The following is a 25,687-nucleotide window of genomic DNA, read 5'->3' as shown; positions in this document are numbered from 1 at the left end:
TGGAGTCCTGCAGGCACCAACCATAGACCATGTATATTCTTTCCATGTGCACACGGAATATATACCAACATCTCCAAGGAATTAAATCATGTGTATTCTCTGGCCATGGTGAAACAAACTAGAATCAATAACCAAAAGATAAGGTTGAAAATTAAGCATTCCCTTTTGAGTAACCCATCTGAAAAAGAAGAAACTCATAATGGAGATCACGGTTTCAAAACTTATGAATGTTCTATTCAAAATTGACGAAAGTCAGCCAAAGCTGTGCTTAAAGGGAAATGCGTAGCCGTAACTCATGCGTTAGGAGAGATGGTCGGCTGAAAATCAGCTAAGTATCTATCTCAAACACTTATGGGAAAAAAACCAGCAAATTAAATCCATGTATATTTTCCCCTTTTGCTACAGTTCTTTCCCCTGAGACCCTCCTGCCCCCTTTCCTTTCTCATCCTACCTTTCTCCCCCCCCCCATTCCCAGCTAATAATGTTGGCCACCTGGCATCTACCATTCCCCTGCTTTCTTTATGCAGAGACCTGGAAACAAATGAATTTGCCCATCCTGTATGTCATCCTGCACTTTTCCCCATGTCAGTCTGGAAATACCTCGTTATGGGTTTGGTCTTGCTTTGGTTTTTAATTATTAGAACATAGCACTGCTACCTACCAAGGCAGCCGTTGATTCCTCTCACAATGGGCATTCCGGAGGCGATTAGCTTCCAGCTATAAAGGTCCTCGGAGGTCCTCCGCAGAGGCCTGGGGGTTCCCTGCTCAGAGTCTAGACGCTGGGAAATCTCACCATCAAGGGCTGAGTCCTCCAACACCCTTCCTGCCACCACGGCATGGTGATGGCCTTCCTGCAGGCTACAGGCTGCCCCTCACAGCAAGCCCCGCCTGGTACCCCTGCCCAAAGTGCAAGCACCACCCTCAATTCTTCCTCCTCTTAAAAGAAAACAGAAACCTCCTGAGAGCAAAACCCAAGCAGGAGACAGAATCCAAACCCGAGGGTTCAAGAGCATTTAATGACAAGGAAGTGCAAGGACCGGGATAAAGGGGTCACCAGTGAAGGGTGACACATCCAGACACTGCAACACGGTGCTGGCATGCCACTGCCAGCCCTGGGCAAAGGGAAGGAAATAGTGTGACCAGAGCCCGGTGACATGTGGAGCTGTGGAGAAGGGGCCTTCTGACCCTGCCAGGGACACAGCCCAAAGCAGAGGGACTGAGGAGGAAATGACTCACACTTTCTTACCATGGCCTGGGACGCCCAGGTGACGGCCTCCCGGGGGCAGCCCCCCAGGGCACAGAGAGAGCAGAGAGGGGATGAGGGTGGGGGATGTGACCAGTGGGCAACCAGCACAGCGGCAGGAAGCATGGATGCGAACTGATAAAAGACAAGCAGCTTCCCGGAGCTGAGGAGCTGATGGGGCTATGTCCCCATAGGCAGCTGGCTTCCTGGACACAGAATGTGGTAAACTCACCCAGGACGGGTTCATTATGCAAGCGTTTCTTGGCCTGCTGTGTGACCTCAGACCAGTTGCTCAAATTCTCTGATTCTTAGTTTATTGGCTATAAAATGAGACTACTTGGTATCTTGCCTGCCTATATACTCCTTTTTTTTTAACAGCTAAGAAAGTGAAATGTCAATAAAAAAAAAAAAAAAGAGAGTCTATTTCTCCATTCACTCCACCTGGGCTCAGACACACAGGTGACTTGCCTTAGCTACCGAGACATTTGCCAATGTGATACAAACAGAGTTCTAAAAGCACCTGGGAATTGGAGCTTGAACAGACTTGCTCCCTCTCCCTTACTGCCTGGGCACACCCAAGACCATGTGGGTCGGCTTGAACCAGTCTGTTGGGTGGTGGGAAGCAATGACCAAGTCATCCCTCTTCATCTAAATTTCACTGAACCAAACATCAAACAAGAAAGCCCCAGACAACCCAGCCCCATGCATAAGAACCTGCCAGCAGACACACTATCAAAAGGATGTGTGTGGTTCAAGCCTACTGCCTTTGGGGTTATTTGTTACACAGCAAACACTTACTGATACAATTAGTAACAAGATAGGGTGATACATCTCCTTCATAGCAGCAGTGGGTTGGGACACCAGAGGGGGAAGCCATGAGATGATGTTCCAGTGACTTGTCCCAGGAAGCTGTCCCAAGTGAGCTGTGGGTGGTTTTAAAGTCAAGTACGCCTCAAGTTTAGAAAAAGAGAGAGAGAAAAAGAGAGAGAGAGAGAGAGAGAGAGAGAGAGAGAGAGAGAGAGAGGAGATACAATCTAAATGTTTAGATTGTTTTGCTCCTTCAGGCTTTCTTTTCTAACAAATTGCCCAGTGTAAAGAGTTCTTTTCTATTTTTCCTCCCGGGAAGTTATTTATTTTTATGGGCTTCTTTTGGGAAATAAAAATCAATTTTGGAATGCAAGTGATACATTTTACTCTCCCAATAATGAAAGCTAGAAAATTAAAGGCCCCAAGGAACACGCTCTCTCTCTGCTGAAATGATGCAGAATGCAGCCCGAATGCTCTCGCGTGAACCTTTTATAAATCGCGGCCACCATTTGCGGGTGGAACCGTGGATATAGCTCATGGAAGACCCGGAGCCATTGCCAGGGATGGTTTCATGACGGGTGGACCCAGACCCCAGAAAGGTGTTTTCAGGTCACCTGCTCCTGCAATTCACAACTCTGAAAAACTGTATGCACCAGGGCACTCCCGGACGCTGGCTAGGAGACCTGTCCACTCACCGATTCCACAAATAACTAATGAGCACCTGATTCTTAGGGGCTGGAACCTGACAGAGCCTGGAACCCTCCTGCTTACCTCCTGTCCCCTGTCCCAGGCATCTCGAGAGCCTCCATAGACCTGCTCAAGCTCCTCCCGTAAGGGACCCTCCTGCGGATGTCCCCCAGGCCCTTCCCTTCACAGTCCAGGTTCCCTTAGGGGTTGTCCCCACCTCTCTTTCCACGTCCCCTCTGCCCGTCCCCTCCTTCCCGCTGCATCCTGACTCTTAACTCCCACCACCTCCCTGAGCAAGCCCTGTCCAAACCCCTCAGTTAAATGACCAAGTCCGGTGACTCTGCGTCCATTCTCGGCCTCTTCTCTACCATTCCGGTTGGCCGCGTCTGACGTGGTGGCCGTATCTATTTGCTTGAGCTCTCGGGGCCCCTTGGCGATCTGGCTCCCCTGAACCTTGGGGAGCTTGGGTTTGCTCTCCTTTGCTGGACCCTCTTCTTCCATGAACCCCCCAAGCAGCTCCATGGCCCTAAGCACAGGGCTCTTCCCACCCTGCGCTCTCTGATGCCCCACATGTGCAATGGGGGTGACTTCTGAACCTCTGCCCTCGGCTCTGTATCCACAGGGGATCTCGGGACATACGTATCCGTCCACCTCCCGGACACAGTCGCCCGTGCAAACCCCAACATCTCAGACCGTTTCAAAGCAAGATTATTGTCTTTCCTGTCCAGCGAGCACCCTGGGCTTCTCTCCCTGAGGGGCCATCACGTCCACCGCCCACACATCTTCCTGAGCCAGAGAGCCCAGTCGATCCTGGGCCTGCAGCTGTCACTTCCTTAACTCCAGGTGCCCGGTCTCATTCATCCTGCTGGGATCGATAGCTCCTCACAGGTCTCCAACGCCACAGTGCCCTGAATCTCCAATTCTTCTTTTTAATTGTCACCAGTAGTATCTAGAATAGGTCACTGCCACCTAGGGGGAGGGTCTCACCTACTACTGAATCATGCCCAAAATCCTGGGGATACCTGGAGCAGGCTCCTGGGGGATGGGTCCCTGATCCAACTTCACAGCTAACACTCTGAAGTCCAGACGGACCGGAAACGCAGGACACCTTCAAGCCCAGGCCTTGGCTCGGGGGGCCACTGCTGCCCGACAGCCCACCTGCTCCACCTACGGAATTATTCATTCAGCAAACTCTTTCCAAGCACCTGCCCCCGTCCGCTGGGTGCCCCGAGCACAGGGCTCTAAAAGCAACCAGGCTGGGGAGAGCACGTGCAGAGGACTGTCTGGGGTGAAACGATCGTGGTCAGAGGACAGATGACATGGCCAGGTCAGAGCAAGGCCAAGAGCAAGACCCCGATGGAGGGACAGACAGGAGAAGCGGGGCTGAGGTTCCGGGCTGCGGTGGGAAGCTCTGCGGAGTCCTGGGGTCTTTTTGAGCAGGGGAAGTCGCAGGTCCCGCTTTACATCTTAGACAGATCCCACTGGCTGGGTGTGCAGAGTGGATTTCAGAGAGCAGAAGCCCACGGAAGTTTCTATTCATCTTTCAAAGCATAAAAGAGACAGAGCACCTGGCCGCGTCCCTGCAGGGGGAGCAAGGCTTAGAATCCATCGCCTCTGTGTGTTCACCTGTGCCCCACCACTCCCTGGGTTTTTAAAAAGATTTTCTTTGTTCTTTTTAGTTACACGTGATGGTAGATCACATTTTGACACATCACACATCCGGGGAGCGTAACTTCCCAGCGTTGTGGTTGAACGTGGTGTGGAGTCACACCGGTCGTGTATTCCTACATGAACACAGGAAAGCAATGTCCGGTTCACTCTACTATCTTTCCTGTTCCCATCCCCCCTCCCTTCCCTTGTCTAATCCTGTGAACTTCTATTCCACCCACCCCCTGCTCCCCCACTTAATGTGAGTTAGCGTCTGCCTATCATTCGGCCCTGGGTTTTTGGGGGGATTGCCTTATTTAACTTGGCATGATGGTCTCCAGTTCCAGCCATTTACCGGCCAATGCCGTTATTTCATTCTTCTTCACGGCTGGGTAATAGTCCACCGTGTGTATATACCACGGTTTCTTTATCCACGCAAGGGTTGAAGGGCACCTGGGCTGCCTCCATAGCTTAGCCACCGTGAACCGAGCTGCTCTGAACTTTGATGTGGCTGTGTCACCATCGTTTGCTGACGTTAAATCCTTTGGGTATCTGCCAAGGCCACTCCCGAGTTTAATGGGGCTCAGGGGAAATAAATTCACCTCTCTTGACTTTTTTGCATTTTATTCTTTGGTTAAATTGGAAACTTATGCATTATTTCATAAGGTCACCCTGAGGCTCAAAGGAGACCCAGAAAGCTCCTGTGATTTTTCCCATTCCCTCAAAGTGTGCTGGCTGGGGAAGAGGTAGGCTGTGACATACTTAAGGACAACGTCCTGCCGTCTTGCTAAAGTCCTCATTTTGAACAAACACGTGTGGAGCACTGGCCACGACCTGAGGGTGACCACCACCCTCCGTTTCTCTCCACCATAACCGCGAGGGAACAGCACAGTGAATGGGCAGGTGGGGCCAGGGCTGGTCTGGGTCCCTCCCAGCACCGGAGTCTCACAGGAAAACAGGCCTTTGGCATGAACCTTTGAACCCTTGCCCCAGGAACAACTCTCTCCCTGGAGACCCACAGAGCCATGCACCTGTTGAAGGAGCCTGGGGACGAGAGAAGACGTCAATCCCAGGAGGTGCCTCCCTTTCACCTTTCCAGGGGAACCTGTATAACCCACAAGTCCCTTAAATTGTCCAGAGCCAAGGAGAAGCCCCCACCCCCACCCCAGGGCAGGTTCAAAGCCAGGAAGAAGGATTAGTGGTGTGTTTTCTGCAAGGCTGAGGAAAGGCACCCATTCGGAGTTCAAATCATCGGTTCAATTCCTGAGCCTTCAGTTCGGCACAGGGGCTAAGGGCCAGGGCTTTAGGGGCTACAGACCTGGGCTCAAACTCCTGCCAAGTCATCCTGAGCAGGACGACTGTTAACCGCTCTGAACCTTAGTGTCCATTGGTACCTGGAGGGTCCAGCTGTGCTCCTACAGGTAGGTAAGGAGCTCAGGACTGCACCCGGCCCCTAGCAGGCTCCGGTCGAGCTGGGCTTTTATATTGAGAGCAGGGGGTGGGGGCTAGAAGAGACAGAGGGACAGAGCAGGAGCATCCTGGGGGCCGCTGGCTCCTTGTCACCGGGCCTCCTTGTCTTTCTTCACTAACCATCCCATAATTTCCTGCACTTTGGCTCACTTTTCTTGCCCCAATTTGAAAGGCCTCTTGGATTGGGGTTTGCAAGCTACACAGGCAGAGGCAGTGGGTTAGGCTGCAAGAAGAAATAAAATCAAAGGACCATTGATCCTCCACCCAGGGAGCGGGCTCCGGGTTTTCATCCGGGTTCCTGCGGAGACCCATTCTCTGAGCAGAGGCAGGCACCCAGCCAGGGCCCGGGAAGGCAGCGTGAGAGCCCAAATCCAGTCATCCGCGGCTGCCTCACGAAGCTCACTGGGGGGGGGGGGGGGGACAGAAAATGGCAGCCAGTTACCGGCCGGCCATCTTCCCCAGCCCGGCAGGCAGCTGATGATAACTCAGCGGAGTCTGACGGCGCATCTGAGGCTCACTGTCTCTCCACCTCCCATCACCAGGTGTCTGAAGGGGCTACGGAGCCGGCAGCTCTTGCCCTCATTAAGAGCCCTTTGGTGGGCAGAAAAGATGATTGTAAAAGGAACTGTCAGGCCCATAAGCCAGCTGGATGGGGAGGGGTGCAGAAGTCCCCCCAGCGTTCTGACCTCCTGACCCCTGCTGGGGGGCTCGTTTGCATCTCATTTGCATACTTAACAAGACTCCATCCCCACTTTGGAGAATTCACTGTCATGCACCAAAGAGACTCTGCCACGTGCACGGGTCTGAGCGAATGATCCTGCAGAGGAAGAGCTGCACAGCAGGTGTCCGCAGTGGTCTCTGCCCTCCAGGAAAACAAGACCCCATCGGGCCACGCTATTCCGGGACAGATGACCAACGAGACGAGGCCTTGGTTACATCATGCACCAGGCCAGACAGAGGGAAAATTCCAAAGGCTTTTCAAGAGTCTGTCCGGGCTAATTGCATGCAAGTCTTGTACTAGGAATGTCAAACTGCAGCAGCTTCACATAAATGAGCTGTCAGCGGCGGGGTTAGAGTTCCCACAGAAGAGAGCCTCCCTCCCCCGCTCAGAACAGCCCTCACTTTGCTTGATGGACGCGCGCGCACACAAGCCCTGCCTTGGCAAAGGGTTTTCAATTTGATTGTCCCCAAGCCACAGGTTGCCCCAGTCTCCCTAAAGAATTACAGCAGTGTCCCTCCGTATAATGAGGTGCTGGGATCTCTATATTAAGGCAAAGCTGCCTTCACATTCCAGCTCCCGCCCTTCACCAGCTACACGAGGCTAGCCAAGGCCCCTAACCCGTCTGGAGTTTCCCTGTCCTGCTCTGCGGAACTGGGACAGTATGAGGACGTCTTTCATAGGGACTAAATAATGTCATTCGTGTTGAATGCCTGCTACTTTCCTAGGAAATAGCAATCCAGAGATCCTGCCTGTGGTTGAGGAAAAAAGAAATGGAGTTTTAAATATAGAACTCAGAAAGAACTATCAGAACTACTGGATTCTTATTTTACTCAGTTCCTAACATGCATTAGGAAGTCTTCCACAGCCTGTTACCTCCGACTTCAGTCTCCTTCTCCCCTCCCTTTGGCTGACTCCATTCAGACACTCTAGTCTCCTTGCTGTGTCCCCAGGCCTGAAGAGGACTCTGGTGCCCCAGGGCCTTTGCACCAGCTGTTCCTCTGCCTGGAATGCTGCTCTTCCAGTGAGCTACCTGGCTTCCTCCTTTACCTTCTTCCCAAGTTTTTACTCCAATGCCCCTATCTCAGTGATTCTTTCCTTACCATCAGATCTAAATTGCAAATCCTCCCCATCCTCCTTTTCTGTTTTATTTTTCTTCCCAGAACTTACCGTCTGATGTCCCTGAGTATCCGTAGCAGAATTGATTCTAGGTCCCCCCCCCACACAGTTACCCACATCCACGGATCCTCAAACCCCTTGTATAAAATGGCACGGTTTTTTGCATATAACCTAGGTACCTCTTCCTGTGCAGTTTCAGTCATCTCTAGAATTCTTATAAAGCTGAATACAAAGTACATGCTACATCAAAAGCTGTCATACTGTGCACTGTTTAGGAACTGATCGCAAGGGGAAAACTGCGCACATTCAGTACAGACGCAATTTAAACAAAATACTTTCAGACTGCGGTTGTTTGGATCTCTGGATATGGCACCTATGGCTATCAGAAGGCTGAGTGCATTTTACTTGTCTGTCTTAATATCTGTCTCACACACCGCAACAGGGGTCTTCAGACAGCAGCCAATCCAGCTCACCAGCGGTTTGGTAAATAAAGTTTTATCAGAACACAGCCCCTCACTCATCAGCAAACTGTAACGTGGCCACTTTGATGCTACCCAAGACAGGATGAGGTATGTGTCCAGCCCTGCACTGGAATAGAAGATCCCCGTGGGCATCAGGGACTAGGTCAGTGCCTGACACACGGAAGATGCCCAATCAGGACGTCTTTATTGAATGAGTGAGATTAGAAATGCTGTAGATATGAGCGGGGGGAGAGCCACAGACATGGTGTCAGAGAGCTAACCCCCCCGCCCCCGCGCAGGAAATCAGAGCCATGAAGTAGGAAAATGAAACAGAGACAGAGCCTGCCATTAAATATAGAGTCCAAGACGGACGTGATGGTGCACGCCTGTAACCCAGCAGCTCAGGAGGCTGAGGCAGGAGGATCAAGAGTTCACAGCCAGCCTCAGCCACAGTAAGGCGCTAAGCAACTCAGGGAGACCCTGTCTCTAAATAGAATGCAAAATAGGGCTGGGATGTGGCTCAGTGGCCGAGTGCCCCTGAGTTCAGTCCCCGGTCCACAACCACATACATATATGTGTGTGTGTGTGTGTGTGTGTGTGTGTGTCTGTGTGTGTGTGTGTGTGTGTGTGTGTCTGTCTGTGTGTGTGTCTGTCTGTCTGTGTGTCTGTGTCTGTGTGTGTGTGTCTGTGTGTGTGTGTGTCTGTGTCTGTGTGTAAATATATACACACACACGTACACACACATATACACACACATACACGTACATACAGTCCGAGGGCCAGAAGGAGGGTTGAGGAGAGTCCTCCAAGCTCTGAATGTGGTCCCGCAGACAAGGACGGCAGCACCCAGCACCTTGGCATTCAGATGCTCAGCTGTCCCCCCACCCCCAGGCCTCCTGAAGCAGAAACTGGGGCAGACATCTGGGTGATTCTGACGCAAGCTCAGGCTCAAGGAGACCCCTCTAAAGAGTGGCGTTGGGGCAAGGGAAGTTGCTCCTCCTCACAAGCCCTTCAATGCACTTTGGTTTTTAAACTCTATGCTTACGGTAGTTTGATAAAATAATTAAAGAAGAATCGTTTATAATCCCAGCAGTTTGGGAGGCTGAGGCGGGAGGATGGTGAGTTCCAAGCCAGCCTCAGCAACTGAGAGAGGCCCTAAGCAACTCAGTGAGACTCTAAATAAAATCCAAAATAGGGCTGGGGGTGGGGCTCAGTGGCTGAGTACTCCAGAGTTCAAGCCCCATTACCCCCCCTCCAAAAAAAAAGGAATAGTTTGAAATGTGTGATAATTCGTTCTGGTTTTTGTATTTCTGATGCTTTGATATCTTGGGCCCTGGCTGACCTCTCCTGGGGACCTGCCAATTTCCAGACCTTAAGGACGCTCTGGTAAACGCACCTTTCATAGGAGAACCAACCAAGTCAAAGCCCACACCCACTCCTTGACCAGGCCCTCACCAGACAGTGTCACTCTTCTGCCTGCCCCCACCATCACCCCGGGGCCAGGTTTGGGGCAATGAGACAATCCCCAGGCCCAGAGTCTACTGGAATCATTCCAACCAGCCAACCCCAAACCTGCCCGCCCTGCCCCCATCGGGCCATCCTGCAGCAGCCATGTCAAAGGTCCTGGCCGTGCCCACGGTTCCGCCCACGCCCTGCCCTCCACATCCCGATAGACACTGGCGCTTCCCCTGCGGCCCTGTAGGGGGCGACACACTCCCCTCTTCTTCCACATTTTTAAAACCTAAACAAACAGGAATATGGTGGAGAACAGGGGCAAGTGGCACAGACCAAACCGGCACAGTGGCATCCGGGACCTTAAAAAGTCCAAAAGACACTTGGCACCAGAAAGAAAGGGATCCAAAAAGCCCTCCGTAAGGCCCCGGAGAGCAAACCTACCAATATCAGAGTCCAATCTTGGGCCTGGAAAGAATAAAACGTGCCTGAGGCTGTAAGAGACGCAAGCTCCAGGCTGGGGGGGGCGGGGGGACAGGCAGGAGCGGTTCCAGTGACCACAAACCCCCGGGAGAAATCAAGAGCCAGTCAGGATGGGACTGGCCTTAGCCTGAGTCGCCTCTGAAAGAGAAATGTCATCTCGGGACGCAGAAAGAGAATGATGTCACCAAGGACACTACTTTTCCGATGGCGGGTCATGACACCCTTGTCAGTGGCTAGCAAAATCAATTTAGAGCGTCGAGATCACTGTCCTTAAAGGATTTCTTAGAGGAAACAGAAGAGAATAGAAGGCTACAGAAGGAACGGCGCCCAGCTGGCATGAGCAGAGGGGGGGATTACGGCGTGACAGTTGGCTTTTGGGTTCGGCCTGCTTCCTGGCTCAGCGAGTGTCGCCTGGCGGGGCTGCTGTCTGGAAAGGTTTGGTCTAGCACGGGGACCGTGACAGTCCCTCCTTTCTCAGCAACGCCTGAAAGATTTCCCTTTGTTCTGGGCTTCCTGCTTCTTGAGGGTTCTACTTCAACTGGGGTGTTGGGTGGGAAGGGCCTTGGGTCGCTGTCCATGCGGGAGGCTTGGCTGGACCAGGGATGTTCGCGGTTGTGGGTCAGATTGCAGATGGTTAGAAGGAAGGAGGCAGAGCCGTCTCCCTTAGAAATTAAAAGATTCTGGGACATCTAAGGATTCTCTTTTTGGGGAGCAGCAGGCTTTGAGCTCAGGGGCATTCCACCACCGAGCCCCATCCCCAGCCCTCTTTTGCATTTTATTTAGAGACAGGGTCTCACGGAGTTGCTTAGCGCCTGCTTTTCCTGAGGCTGGCTTGGAACTCGAGATCCTCCTGCCTCAGCCTCCTGAGCTGCTGAGATGACAGGTGTGCACCACGGTGTCTGGCTACAACCTCCAAATTTGGAGGCGAGAATTCCATGAGAGGGTTCCCTTCGTGGACCTGGTAAAGAACAGATGCTTAGTAAATGTTGCCTGAACACACAATTGGATCAGTGTCTTAAAGTGACAGGCCTAGAAACCAGGTCCTCTCAGTTGTGCATATCCTGCCTCTCAGTCCCTTGTAGGAAGAGCAGTGTGACAGTCCCCAAATGCCTCACATTATCTGGCTTGGTAATTGTAAGTTTTCCAACATATACAGTGCCAAAGAGAGCACTGCAGAAATAAACAAGAGCTAACACCTCTAAGGCGTGACTCTGACTAAGTCTTTGCCTGTCTGTTCCAGGCAGGGGGCTCCAGGATGCCGGATTTCGGTCCCAGGCAACCACATGTAGACGTGGTCCCTTTAAGAAGAGATAAAAAGATCACTGAACAGGAAACTCTAAATTTGGATAACAGGCAAAAATCAGCCTGGAAACTCACAAAGAGTTGGGTAAACCATGCCAACCAAAATGATAGCAAATACATATGGTGCCCCTCATGTACACCAGGTGGTTTTCTAAAACCTTTGCATACACTACCCATGGAATCGTCTCAACAGCACTAGGAGGTGGGAACTCTCACTATCCTTATTTTATCCTCCTGGATTATCTGGGTATTCTTTAATCTTCCAAGCAAAGGGAGGTTGGCGGCATCAAATAATGCGTTCCCTGGCGCTCCCTCCGTGGGGTTCAGAGAGAAGGCCTTCTCCACCGGCCTGTTTCTCAGGACCTAGAAATTCACCCTGCTTCTTGGTCAGCTCTTGGCGCGTGACATTGTCTTTCTGCAGAAAGACAGGCCGAACCGAAGAAGAGGCATCATCTTCAGCCTCACAGTCTCAAAAACACTGGCTCACAGACTCCAGAATCCGCCAAATGGGCTAGCGGGGAGCAGTGGGGAAAATGGAGCCCCGTGAAGCAAAGTCTCCGTTGGTGCCAGGCAATCATCCGTGCCTGGGAAAGCTTGTTGTTTCCAGCGGTGAGGTAAGAGGACTCTAAAGATGTGATAACAAAGGAATCAAGTTAACCTTCTATGGGATGCGGAGAAGGACTGCAGTAACAGCAAAACTTGTGAGTGTGTGTGTGCACTTCATAGTGCGAACCAGGGACGTAGAAAAGGTTTTAGGAGAGGTAGCGGCTACCAACACCATGGACCATTTCTACTCTTCCTGATACCTGTAGTGCCCAGTGGACAGAGCTCAAGAGCATGATTAACTGGAACTCAATACTTGGGTTCAACTAAATACTTGGGTTCCACTCCCAGCTCCACATCTTCTTCTTAGCTGTGTGACACGGGCAAGTTTTGTAGTCATAAGCTATCTCTCTCTCTATTTCTTCATCCAAAAAATAGGGTAATATTAGCAACTATCTCATAGGATTGTTGATAGGATCACACAATGTTGGGGCCAACGGTAGTTGATGCCTGAGAAAGCTTGTTGTGCCCGGCAGTGAGGTAAAAGGACTCTAAAGAAGGTGATAATGCAGTAATCACAAAGAGAAACTGGCCTCTTCCCTTGTCACCAATCTTTAGGTGAGGATCAAAGCAGAGTGTTTTGAAGTAAAGGAATGTACTCAAAAGGCATCTGAAGAACTCTGCCTGTGCAGTGGTCATGCAACCTAGCCCGGACATTCTCCTGCTTGCAGCCACTGAGGAATGCATAAGTAATGAAATGTCCTCCAAATTCTTTCTTTGGGATGGTAAACCAGTGCACTGGGGACTTTGCAGATCTGAACACCCAGGTGATTGGGGAAAGTGCTTAGCCCAGGGCCTGTGCTCTCCTTCTGTTAGCAGTAGGAGGAGTAGAAGAATCCCAACTAGACCAAAAGGCTGCTCCAGAGCCGGAGCCACAGCTTGTTCTGCCCCAGGGTGCCCAGCACCGTGTCTGCTCATGGTGAACAGTAAGATTAGCCGTCAGCCGTCCTCTCTTCCATCTGGCTCCGTCCTGCCTGCCCCCGGGAACTACCCGCAATGCCTCCAGTCCATGGCTCCCTCCCTCACCTAAACTCCAATTCCAAGGAGGATTCTGACCCCCAAGGACTGAGGCAACAAGCCAAAGGAAAGCAGGTCTCCCCCAAGCTGTTCTCCTCCCTGTCACTAAGACCCGGCCATGCCCACCTCTGCCAGTGCCTGCAATCCTCCCCGCTCCAGGCTCTGCCTCTGCTGTCCCTCTGCCTGGGATTTCTGGCTCACTGGCCCCCATCCTGCTTGTCGATTAAAGTCCATCATTGTCTCTCTTAATGACATGCAGGCCCCTGGCCACGCTCTGTCACATCACCCTCCTTTATCATTTTCTCAAAGTATTTACTTGCTTCCTGTTCATATCCCATTGTTAGGAAGAACGCAGGGCCCCGGAAGCAGGAGCCTTCTCTGTCTTGCTTGAAGGGGGTGGGTGGTGCCTAGCACGCAGGAAGCCCCCAACAGAAATTGGCTGAAAGTGTGAAGGAGCCAAAGATCTGACCAGGCCCAGCCTCTGAAGCCACCATCAGTAGTGGCCTGCAATTAGCATGGACTTGCACAAGTAGACAAGAAAAGCCAGGTGGGGACGAGTGACTTGAGCTCACCTGCAGATGTGCCCCTCCCTCTGGGTGGTGGGACACAAAAGCAGAGCAGGGATGATTTGACAGCAGAGTCTCAAGCCAGGAGTCCGTGCAGGTAGGACGACAGGCAGGTGCAGGTTGTGAATGACAGGGGATTCCTGCCCCAGCTTCACAACTGATGGAATGGTGTGACCAAGAAGGGCCTGGCTGGGCACAGTGACACATGCCTGTAATCCCAGCGGCTCAGGAGGCTGAGGCAGGAGGATTGAGAGTTCACAGCCAGCCTCAGCACTGGTGAGGCGCTGAGCAACTCAGTGAGACCCTGTCTCTAAAAAAAAGTACAAAATAGGGCTGGGGCTGGGGCTCAGTGGTCAAGTGCCCCTAAGTTCAATCCAAGTGCACCCCCTCTAAAAAAAAGAGGACACATTTCAACACGCCATGTGGGGTACACACACACACACACACACACACACACACCCTGTGGCCGCCCCATGCGAGCAGGGGCAGAGCACAGGTAAGGCCTGCCACCTAGTGGACAAGAGGTATTCTTCCTGTTTCATCATGAGCATCTGCCACACGGCAGCCGGAATAAAGTGCCTACAAATCACCTGGGAATTTTGGTAAAACGCAGATCGTGAGTCAGCAGCCCCAGGGTGGAGTGCAGCCTGAGGTTTTGCATTTCTAACAAGCTCCCTGGTAATACCCATCTAGCTGGACCACAGATCCTACTTAGAGCCACCAGGGCCTACAGTGGGTTGTGATGTGTAAACACACACCCCACAGCACAGGAAGCAGGACTGGAAGGCACGAGAGCCATGGAAGTTTCTTTAAGTCAAAGAATTTAGGCATAGAGGTGGGATGGGGGCAGGAGGGGATTCGTGTGGGCCTGCCAGGGAGGGAAGAGAAGGTGGAGCCCAGCCACGTGAGACTCAGCAAAAATGATATTAATGGCAACACACACAACCATCATGCTACACAACACAGATGGGTGTGGTGGCGAATGCCTATCATCCCAGCCACTTGGGAGGCTAAAGCAAGAGGATTGTGAGTTCAAAGCCAGCCTCAGTAAAAGTGAGGTGCTAAGCAACTCAGGGAGACCCTATCTCTAAATAAAATACAAAATAGGGCTCGGGATGGGGCTCAGTGGTCAAGTGCCCCTGAGTTTAATCCCCAGAACCCATCCCCCCAAAATATGCAAACATAACTTCATGCACAGGAAGTGTCTGCTGCAGTTCCATATTTCAAATCGTACTAAATATATATGTTATGCAATCTTATCCTCTTAGTAATATGCCCTAGACATTTCCCCAGGGCAGGACTTGGCAAATGTCTTCAGTAAGGGCCAGAGAGTAGATATTCTAGGTTTTGCACACTCCACAGGGTCTACTGCAACACCCCATGAGCTCTGCCCCTGTGTGACAGAAGCACCCACAGACAACGTGTAAGTGAACGTGTACGGCTGTGCTCCAATAAAACGCCCTGTCTAAAAACGGGCAGGAGGTTGGTTAGTGGGCTCCCGAGCCATCATGCCAGTTCCTGCCCCTGGTCAAAGCAGCTGTAGCTCTAACCCACTGGAGTTTTGTTTTGAGTTATTTAGAATTTTTATCACTTAAGTTTTGTAGGTTAAAAAAAATACGTATAGAGATATATAATACAAACTATAATATACATAAATCGTACACTTTATCACTGGGCAGCCTGATGAATTTTCAAGAAGCGAATACACTTGGGTAACCAGTTCCTATTTCAAAAACCAGGACCTGGCCAGCTCCATAGAAGTCCCGCGTGCTTATTTTGATTCGCTGTGCCAGCAGCCACAGAACAGCCCATAGAGTGGATACACCCTCATTAGGTTGGTTCTGAGTTTTCTGCTACTGCAAACAAAATACCAATGAATATGCTTGCTCTGACTTTATCTCATTGCGTGCTGGTGTTTTATTTCAGTAAGACACATTCCCAAAAGGAGATGAGAACAAAATGTGTGTGTGTGTGTGGAGCGGGGGTGGGTGCTGGGGATTGAACCCAGGGCCTTGCTTGTGCATGTGAGGCAAGCACTCTACCAACTGAGCTATATCCCCAATTGGGCCATTTTCCCCAAAGACGGTGACCAGTCACAGCTCAGCAGGTGTTGGCATGCCTCCCTCAACGCCATTCTGCGGGCATTTAGAAACAATGACTGTGTAGCAATCTCCTCCTGGGCCTTGGGGGCCTCAGACAAGTAGCCTGACCTTGATTATTCTCATGAGACTGTTCAGAAAAATGGAAACTTGAGTCACAAGACCCAGTTTCCACCGTCTCAAGCCCAATATCCCCAATTTCAATGTCAAAGACACACACCTACAAATTCGTAAGCCAGTAGGCCTCAGAGGAAAGATAGACAAGGGGCCTTTGCCAGGACCTCATGGGGGAGAGGGGGCAGACAACTCTCCATAACGTATAGAAAAGACGGTGGCACTCTGGAGACGGACACATGATGTGACTCAATTTCTTCATTAGAATCACACTGATGGAAAGCAAAGGGACTCGCAATGATGTCTCGCCGAGTTTGTTTAAGGGAATTTGCTCTCCAATAAGTACCCAATGAAGAGTTTCCAACAAACCTGCTTTACTATATTAGGACCACTTTAAAAATTGAACAACTTATTAAGCATGGTATAGTCTTATTTTGTTTCTGTTTTCCTTTCTCTTTGTGGTACTGAGGACTGAACTCAGGGCCTCGCGCATGCTAGACAAGGGCTCTACCACTGACACAGATACATCCTCAACCTTTTTAAAGATTTTTGAGACACGAGCCGGGCATGGTGGCACATGCCTGTAATCCCAGCGGCTGGAGAGGCTGAGTCAGGAGGACTGCAAGTTCAAAGCCAGCCTCAGCAACTTAGCGAGGCCAAAGCAACCCAGTGAGACCCTGTCTCAAAATAAAAAGTAAAATGGGCTATGAATGTGGCTCAGTGGTTAAGCGCCCCTGGGTTCAACCCTTGGTACCAAAAAATAAACAAACAAACAAATACCATGTTGAGAAAGAGTGACTGAACCAGGACAGGTTGAGCATCCACATTCCAAAAATCCCAAATCCGAAATGCTCCCAAATCCAATGCTTTCAAAGCACTGACATGTGTCAGTAATGGAAAATTCTACACTGTGAAATTTTTCTTTGTGCACAAATTTGTTTTAAAATAGTGTATACAAAGCCTTGAGGCTAGGTGTATAAATTGAATATGAAACATAAACGGATTTTGTGTTAGGGCTTGGGTCCCATCCCCGGTATATCTCATTATCTATGTGTGAGTATTCCAAAAATTCTTGAAAAATCTGAAATCCCAAACACTTCTGGTACCCAGCTCTCTGGATAATGTGTACTCAACCCGTAATGTAAAAGGAGCCGGGGGCGTCCCCAGAACAGGTCCCAATTCCCGCTCCATGGGTGGCCTTTCTCTGGGCCTGGGTGAGCTGGGCTGTTCTCCGAAGCACCTTCCATTAAGACAATGGTGGACCTGTGCTCTTATGAATTGAGACCTCTCTCTACAGAGAGCCTTTCAGAAGTGGCTTTGAAGACGCAGACTGCCCCCTAGTGGGCCCGAGTGGCCTAGCTTCGGATCATTTTCTATCTTCGCAGCTGATGCGTGATCAGCTGATATTTTGAGATATTAGTTCTGCCTGGATGTTCCCTTCACTCCCCTCTTCTCTTTCCACCCCAAGCAGGGAGCTCAGGGGAAACACATGGTAGGACAAAAAGTAAAATATATATATATATATATATAAGCTTTGAGTTCCAAATGCCGGCACCTTAGAGGGTTGAAAGAGATCACCCACAGAAAGGGATTTGTGGACCCAGAGTGTCTTGGGAGAAACATCAGGATTGACAGTGAACTTTGACCTGACCAGAAGATGGAGAGGTGTCAGGGTCGATAAAAGAAAGGATGAGAAAATACTCCAGAGGCCCCAAGGAACTGGCAAGGCCCCGGGATGTGGCATCAGCCAGGGAAGGCTTATCTGGTCTCCCGTGGTACCCCCAGGGTCCAGGATATGTTTGAAAAACGGGAGACACCCCGTACGTGTTGCTGATGAATGAATGAATGAGTGAGTGAGTGAGGAAATTCTAGAGGAGCTTATATCCCAGAACCCAGGACAGCCAATCAGCAGGTAATGACCCCCATCCCTCTGCCGGGTCGGGTCCCCGTACATCTGCATAACTTATTTTCTCAGCCAGGAATGCAACATCACAGAACGACTGAAATCCATGGAGTCAGACTCTTGCACTCAAATGTGAGACCACCCCCCGCAGTCACTGTGACTTCAGCAAGTTGTGGAACTCACTATGCCTCGGTTTCCTCCCACGCAAAATGGGAATAACCCTAACCACACTGGTAACGGAGGAGCGCTGTGAAGATGAGTCTGTCTGTGTTAAGCACCTGGCGTGTGCTAAGTGCTCAGTAAACACAGCTAGTATTCTTTTTCTCATTTACCCTGAGACAAAACTTGCCCAATCTAGACGCTCCTACATGTTTTACCAACTCGGCTTAGCCATGGTTTCCTTCTGGAAGCTTCAGGCTCCCCTCTGTGAGCTCCCATGGCACCGTCCCGCCATTCGCCACATTGCAATGTGCTTCTCTGTGCCCATCTCTCCTGCTGTGCTGTGAGCTACTTGCGGGCAGAGGACAGATTTCACTCATCTTGGTACCCAGGTCCTTCCTGAATGAATGACAGAGAGAGCCCCCCTCACCTTCCTACCACCCTCCTCGCATGGTGAACACCTAGGCATTCCTCACGACCCTGGCCTCCACCACACCATCGGCTCAGCGCATGCCCTGGCCCGCCCGACTGGGTCTGCTCCAGGCCCGCCATATTGGCTGCAGATGTGAGATACCCAGGTGGAATGCCCATGGGTCTTTTGGTACTTTTTCTACCTTCTTAGAATCCTCATAAGGACTTCTCTACCTTCTCTAAATAATTAGAGGGTCTTGCCAGGTATGGTGGTGCCCACCTGTCATCCCAGAGGCTCAGGAGGCTGAGGCAGGAGGATCACAGGTTCAAAGCCAGCCTCAGCAACTTAGTGAGGTCCTGAGCAACTTAGTAAGACCCTGTCTCAAAATAAAAAATAAAAAAGGGCTGGGGATGTGGCTCAGTGGTTGAGCAGCCCTGTGTTCAATCCCTGGTACCAAATAATAATAATAGCTTCTATGAGACTTCCACATCCATTTTTCCTGAAAGTGCTGTTAAGGTCTCTTTTGGAACCTAGAGAGTTGGTGGAGGTGACCCTCAAGTTTCTCCAATAACCTTCTAAGAATTTATTCCTCTTTGATGCTGTTCCTCTTTTGATGTGTGGATGTCAGATCTTGGGATGGATTTTACTACCACATTTTGGAAGTGCCTAAGTATGTGTATCACAGTACAATGTGCAATACTCAGAACACTGATTTGGAATCCTAAAGAGAAACATCCAAAAAAATTCCTTTTGTTTTTTTTTTAAGAATCATCTCAGCTGGGGGGTGTTAGTATACATCTGTCACCCCAGCGACTCAGGAGGCGGAGGCAGGAGGATTGCAAGTTTGAGGCCAGCCTCAGCAATTTAGCAAGACCCCCCGCAGCTTAGTGAGACCCTGTCTTGAAGTAAAAAGGACTCGGGATGTAGTTCAGTGGGAAAACACCCTTGGGTTCAATCCCCAGTACCTCTCTGCCCAAAAAGAATCAGTCCCAACTTTGGGAGATATAATCATAGAGGCAAAGGCAGGCATGAATCCACGACTCTGGCTTTTGACCACTAAGAATATGGTTGTGATGTATTTGGGAATATAAATAAAGGGGTGGCCGTTGTTATGTGGATAAGTGTTATGGTTGGGATGTGAGGCGTCCCCCAAAGCTCACAGGTGAGATAAGGCAAGAGGGTTTGGAGGAGAAACGATTGGGTCACAGCCTTCACCTAATCAGTGAATTAGTCCCTGGTGGCATTAACTGAGTGGTGACAGGAGGCGGGTAGGGGTGTGGCTGGAGGAGGTGGTTCACTGGGGGCGTGGCTGTGGGGTAGATATTTGTATCTGGAGGGTGGAGTCTGTCTCTCTGCTTGCTGATCACCGTGTGAGCTGCTTTCCCTCCACCTCTCTCTTCCGCCGTGATGTCCTGCCTCCCCTGGAGCCCAGCAATGGAGCCGGCCTTCCTTGGACTAAGACCTCTGAAACCCTGAGCCCTCAAAGAAACTTTTCCTCCTTTAAAATCGCTCTGGTGAGATCCTTTTAGTAGCAGCAGTGAAAAAGCTGATGAAAACAGAAGGGTACTGTTACGGGCCCGGCTGTGTGGGCCATGACCCAACAGACTCCACTCTACCCTGAGACTCCCTGTCATGTGAGACTGGCTTCCCCCATGGAAACACCCGCCTCCGTACCTATCAGTAATTGCTTAGCGTAGCATGTTGGGCAGCACCACAGGGCAATTCTTACACGATGTAAAATTGTTCTCTTTGGTTCCCATTTTTCTGGGGCAGTGTACCCTGTCAGAGATGGATTGTCTAAACGTTGGTCACCGTTCTCCAACTTGCACTCAGCTGGGGTCATTTCGACCCACTTCCCTTCTGCTTGCTTGCTGCTAAGCCAACCTGGAAAGTCCCATGGGAAATGCCAAGGTACCCGTCGCATGGTCTCGCCAACTGCTCGATTCAGCTTCTGTCCCCCTGCTTGGAGCTACATCCCCCTGGATGTGGTTCTTGCCTTTAGAGACCTTGAAATGCCCAGGCTCGGGGCTGTTCCTTGCACAGACAGTTCTGGGTCCTGCGGGGAGCAGATCCAGGCTGGCCGGCTAAATAAACACTCTCCAACTCGGGCAAAATGGGCTCGGTAGGTTTTCTGAGCCGTCTGCCCCGTCACGGTGCAGAACTGGGCCCACAGATGTTTAGAGGTGCCCACCGCAGCAGGTGCAGGGGATCAGGGGGGAGACAAAGAAACTCTGTCCACCCGCACGGAGCCAGCGCTCTGTGGGGAGGTGGCTGGGGACAGAACCCAGCATAAAACCACTCCCAGCACAAGGTGGGGTCTGGACGCCTGCAAATGGGCTGAGCTCTAGAAGAAGAGGAAGAGATGTGGGGAGAGGAGAGAGAGAGAGAGAGAGAGAGAAAGAGAGAGAGAGGTACACAGATGGAAAGGCCTCAAGAGAGAGACTAAGACCATCGCGACAGATTCGGCCTGTCCTGAAGACCGCAGGAGGCCACGGACGCGTGTTTAAAAGAAGAGGATCCGACCCCGCTTCCATTCCGATCGTGACCTGCAAGAAACCCGGGGGCAGATCCACCAGCAGGTCTCAGTAGCCAGGGGGTTGGAAAACCTTTAACCCCTGGAGATGCTGGGACTTCCCAAGATAACACAAGGGACGTTCTGGGGGCTGGTGGTGAGTGAGAGGTCCTAACATGGCACATGCCTCTGGGGTCCCGGTGAGGTGAGGTGTCAATTCAACACACACCACAGGCCACGTCTGTGCTGGGAAGAGTCCCAAGTTCTCTCTCTCTCCCTCTCCCCTCTCTCTCCTTCCCCTCTCATGACCTCGTCTAACCCTAACTAGCTCCCTCATGACCTCAAATTCCACCACACTGGGGGTCAGGGCTGCTACATACGGGTTTGGAGACACAGTCATCTCATAGCCCTGCCGATCTAGAGGGTGACAGACCGGTCCCCTTGTCTCCAAGCAGGACTTCCTCAGTGCTGCGGGGCCTGGTCCAGAGGAGCCCATGGGACCAGGTTCGCGTGTCCTCGACAGAGGCTGCCCCCTGGCTGACCCTCTCCCACGCCCCGCCCGGCTTCCCTCAGGCCTTTCCTGAGGCCCAACACCACACTTGAGCAAGAACCCCCTCCTCAGCTGTGTTTAGAGAACGCGGCCAGAGCCTCGGGTTCTTCCGTCATCAGTCAGTCCACATCCGAGTACAGGCTGCGCACGGCCTCCTGGAGGCGCCACACGGGGACAGTGACACGGGGCTCCAGGTGCACATCCCAGCTCTGCCGGGGACGGGAGCCAAGTCCTTCAGCCTCAAGGAGTCCCGGTTTCTCTTGGGATGGCAACGGCGCTGCCCCATAACGAAGCCCTTAGAAAACCGCACCAGAACTGGAGAAGGCTGGCTCTGCGCCTGCCAGAGCCCTCCACCTGCAGCAGTTCTACCCCTCACTTCCTAAGGGACACCCAGCTCTCTTGCCTTCTACTATGGGTCGAACCGTGTCTCCCACAAAGAGACAGGCAAGGTCTCGGCCTGGTACCTGTGAACGTGGCCTTATTTGGAGACGGGGTCTCTGCAGATGAGGTCACAGTAGGTCAGGGTGACCCGACAGCTGACCCCAGAGATCCCAGGTAAGAATGCAGGTGATGGACGAGGCAGAGACCCAAGTGATGCCCAGGGACTCCACGGACGACCAGCCAGCGGCAGATGTGAGGAGACAGGCGTGCAAGAGACACACTCGGAGCCCCGCCGGAGGAGCCCGCCCTGCTGCCCCTTGATTTCTTACCTCCAGCCTCCAGCACCTGAAAGAGCCGATGTCCTGCTTCATGCCACCTGGCATGTGCTACTTTGCCACAGTGGCCCTAGGAAACGACTACCGCCCCATTCCCAGGCGTGTCCTGGGGTTGCCTGAGAATCACTGGCTTGTCACCAAGACTCTGGAAGGGCCAGAGCATATCTATGATTAAGGGGCAGACATTGACCTTGAACTTGAAAAGCACTTGAATCCCCATATCAGAACAAAGACTCCCCAAAGACGGTCCATCAGGGTACTCTACCTAAACCACAAAGAGAACCAATAAGATGGTGGGTGGGGGAAGGGATTCAAGGAACAAAAATGAGGTGAAGAGTAACTTGGTGTAGAGTACAGTATAGAAGAGCCAGAGAGACCTGGGCGAGGAAGCGTATGTGACTCTCTAAGCCCACTTCCTACTGGGGAGAATAAAAACGCTTTCCTCATTAGAGCTGCTGAAAAATTTAAACAAGATACTGCCTCTAAGGGCTCTGCATTAATGATGGACACATTAGTAAACGTTAGCTGTTGTTTTATTATTACCAATGGTGTGAGCTCTTGGCAGCATAACTTATCTGAGCCTCGGATGCTTTATTTATAAAGTTGACAGAGTAGACACATATCTTTCAACGTTGTTGTGGGATTGGAAAAGAGAACATGTGCACCCAATCCTTTCTATCTGCAGCAAATTTTTGAGTTGTTGTAGTTCCCAGATGTTGACACTAGAGGGAAGAAGAGCTTCATTTTTTGAACCTTGGGCACCAGGTGGTTTAGACAGTGAGGGACGGGGACTGTTTTCCTGGGTCCTGCATATGCAGGATTTTCCCTTGGGCCCCCCTAGCATCCTCCTGGAAGGCCAAGCAGATTTTTTCTTTCCTCCCACGTGATGCAGTGCACGTTGTCTAAAAGCTCACTGGCCTTCACAAACTGCAATTTAAAAGAGGAGTTATATTTTACCAGGATATTTTTTTGACTTTCATATGGTGTTTAAGTAAAGCCCTTCCCAATCCTGGGCTCAGAGCACATCAGAGCTATGGAACCATTCTGGGACCTTAGAAACAAACCAATTTTTGCAAAATATCACTGCCTTCCGTGACTAATATTCTAAGTTACCGATTCATAAAATCTTGTTTATATTAATTAGTTATGTAAAGTCTACAGCAGTTTGTGTCGCAAGCCTACAAGAGAGAATTCCTTCAAAGTTTTAGTTCCATCTGCTCTGGTTTTACCATGGCTGATGGCTGAGCACAGGCCAGCACAGTGGAGTTCCAATTTTGCATGAGCCAAGTCTGTCTCGAGGGCTCACCTCGTGAGCAACAGACAAAACCCTTTTTCTTCGCCTGGTCTCTGACCTCTCTACTACACTGTATTATCCTTCTTTCCTATTAAGTATTGTAAACAGGCAAAAAGTATCCAGAATAGCATAACAGTGACCACTGGGATGACCTCCACTGGGTTAAAGAAAAACATTTAAAATATATGGAAAGCCCCAGGGTGCGTCCTGGATTTCACACCTCCTCCTTCCTCTTCTCCAAGACATAGCATTCTCTGAAATTTGGTGTCAAACATCAAGACTATGGTCCCCCCTCCCCCGCCCAGGCTGGAAATGCTTGGGGAAGAACCAAGCATCCCTTCTCTACTACCTGAATAAAGGAAATAGAATTGCACTCTAAGGTATTGAGAGAAAGAATGGGAAAGAGGAATAGAAAGGTACTGGAGAATCCTGTGAAAGCTACGAGCCCCTGGAATGTACCCAACACAGGGAAAATTTCAGGTGATGGATATGCTAATTGCTTTGATTTGATCATTACACATTGTACACCTGTGTCAAAATATCACACTGTATTCCAGGAGTACACACCGTTATCATACGTCAATTAAAAAGTTTTGAAAAGAAAGTCAGAAGTCCAGGGGGCTCAGGGGGTCCCCCTCTGAGACCAAGGCCCCAGAGGGGCTTGGAGCATAGTTTTGAGGGCGAACAGTTTCTAAGGACACCTGCTGTCAGGTACAGGGGCATCACGACCCTGCCGGCCCCTCGGACCACCCGACCACCCACCATCCCCCTCTTCAAACACCCAGGTCAAGCTGGGCCAGGCCCCGGGGCAGCGTCTGCAGAAGCCCCAGAGCCACCTACCGACAACGATGAGGATCTCCCTGTCAATGTGGGCCTGGATGTAGATGCGGCCACGGCGCTCCGTGTGGTCGGTGCCACAGAGGCTGGGGACGTTCATCACGCAGCGCTTGTGGACATTCATCATGCAGGCTGCCAAGGCAGAGAGAGAGGGCACGGCTCAGGCGGGCCGGGCGGGGACCCCGACATCTGCCCCTCCCTCTGGGGCCGGCTGGGCCTTCCTGCTCCTCTTCCTTGGAGGCAGTGACCAGCGGCCCTGCCAAGATCTCATCCAAAGGCCTCTCCAGCCCTCTCCCCAGTCCCACCTTCAGAGCTGTCCCAAACTGAGGGCAGAGGGCCGGGCCTTCGGCCACCCTGGCACAGCCGTGAATCATCACTGTGACCACCACTGCCCCAGAGGGTGTCCCCTGGGTGGTTCCCCGGGGGAGGGCAGGCGGGGATCCGAAGAGGGGGTCTAGGCAGACCGCTGTGACCAGAGAAGCAGGAAGACCCAGAGGACGAGGGACGAAACACGCCGATAAGCTGAATGTGGCCCCTCACCGTCTCAGCATCCCGTGACCCACAAATGCCCCCTTCCGTGTCCTCCACGGTGTCATCCATGTCGCCTCCGGTGCAGGGCGGGGGCGGGGGGGGGTCCCTAAGTCTGTGCAGCAGGGGCCGCTGCAGGACTGTGACCGTGTCCTCTGGGGCGGGGCCGAGTCGCCCCAGGGGGCGTTTCGGGAGACCCCAGGGAGCGGCAGGTGCGGAGGACCCCTTCCCAGCCAGCCCAAGCCCCGGCACCACGGGAAGGCTGCCAAGCGCGGGAAGCAGTTGTGGGGGGAGAAGGAAGTGAGCCCCCGGGACCCTGCTGGGAGCATGAGCCCCACGTCCCGGGGTCCAGGGCGCAGTGACGAGAGGAACGGCTCCTGGGGAACAGCGCACCAGGGTGGCCGCTTCGCCTGCGTCTCGCTGGGGGCCCCGGCTGTCCCATGGGTGCCTCTGCAGCCCTCCCTGAGTCTGCGCCATCTCTGTCCCTCTGTCCCTGCATCTGTGCGTCTCCCTTGGCTCTGATCCCTGCTCCTCTGTGCCCCTGGCCCCCTCAGCTGCACCAGGGAGCAGGTCTGTCCGTCTCTGCCCCTGCGACAGTCTCTTCCTCTCCCTCCATGTCTCGCTGCCTCTGGGCTTCTCTGTCTCTCTCTCCCATGTGCCTTCCCGTCGGTCTTCTCCATCACTAGGCCAGTGCACACCTCTGTGTTGGTCCCAGTCTTTCTGTCTGTCTTTCCTTCCGCCCGAGGCTCTCTCAGCTGAGCCACACAGCATTCTGTGCCTGGCTCCATGTGTCCCTCTGTCCCTCTGAGTCTGTCCACGTGTGAATGTGTGTGTGCCTGACTCTCGCGCTCTTCACCCATCCCACTCTCCCTCTCCTGTCCCTCTCTGCCCCTGAGGGTCCTCCCGCTGTCCTCTGGGCCTCAGGACCCCTGTGACTGTTCAGCCTGCACAGGCCAACTGGCCCCTGGGAGCCACCAGCTCCTGGAGC

At 51.9% G+C, this 25,687-nt stretch overlaps 1 protein-coding gene across 2 annotated transcripts in view; it reads right to left on the bottom strand.

The window, feature by feature from the left end:
* The window catches only part of Prkcb (protein kinase C beta), a 297,288-nt gene that overhangs the window by 122,623 nt on the left and 148,978 nt on the right, over positions 1 to 25,687 (bottom strand). For both annotated transcript variants that reach the window (XM_077106018.1, XM_077106017.1), the window contains exon 5: positions 24,175 to 24,303. In XM_077106018.1, coding sequence (XP_076962133.1) covers positions 24,175 to 24,303 — 129 coding nt within the window. The remainder of the gene's footprint in view (positions 1 to 24,174; positions 24,304 to 25,687) is intronic.

This window comes from Callospermophilus lateralis, chromosome 19, assembly GCF_048772815.1.
Source record: "Callospermophilus lateralis isolate mCalLat2 chromosome 19, mCalLat2.hap1, whole genome shotgun sequence".
Taxonomy (NCBI): Eukaryota; Metazoa; Chordata; class Mammalia; order Rodentia; family Sciuridae; genus Callospermophilus; species Callospermophilus lateralis.
Note: the sequence above shows the minus strand (reverse complement) of the source record. Positions and strands in the feature narration are given on the sequence as shown.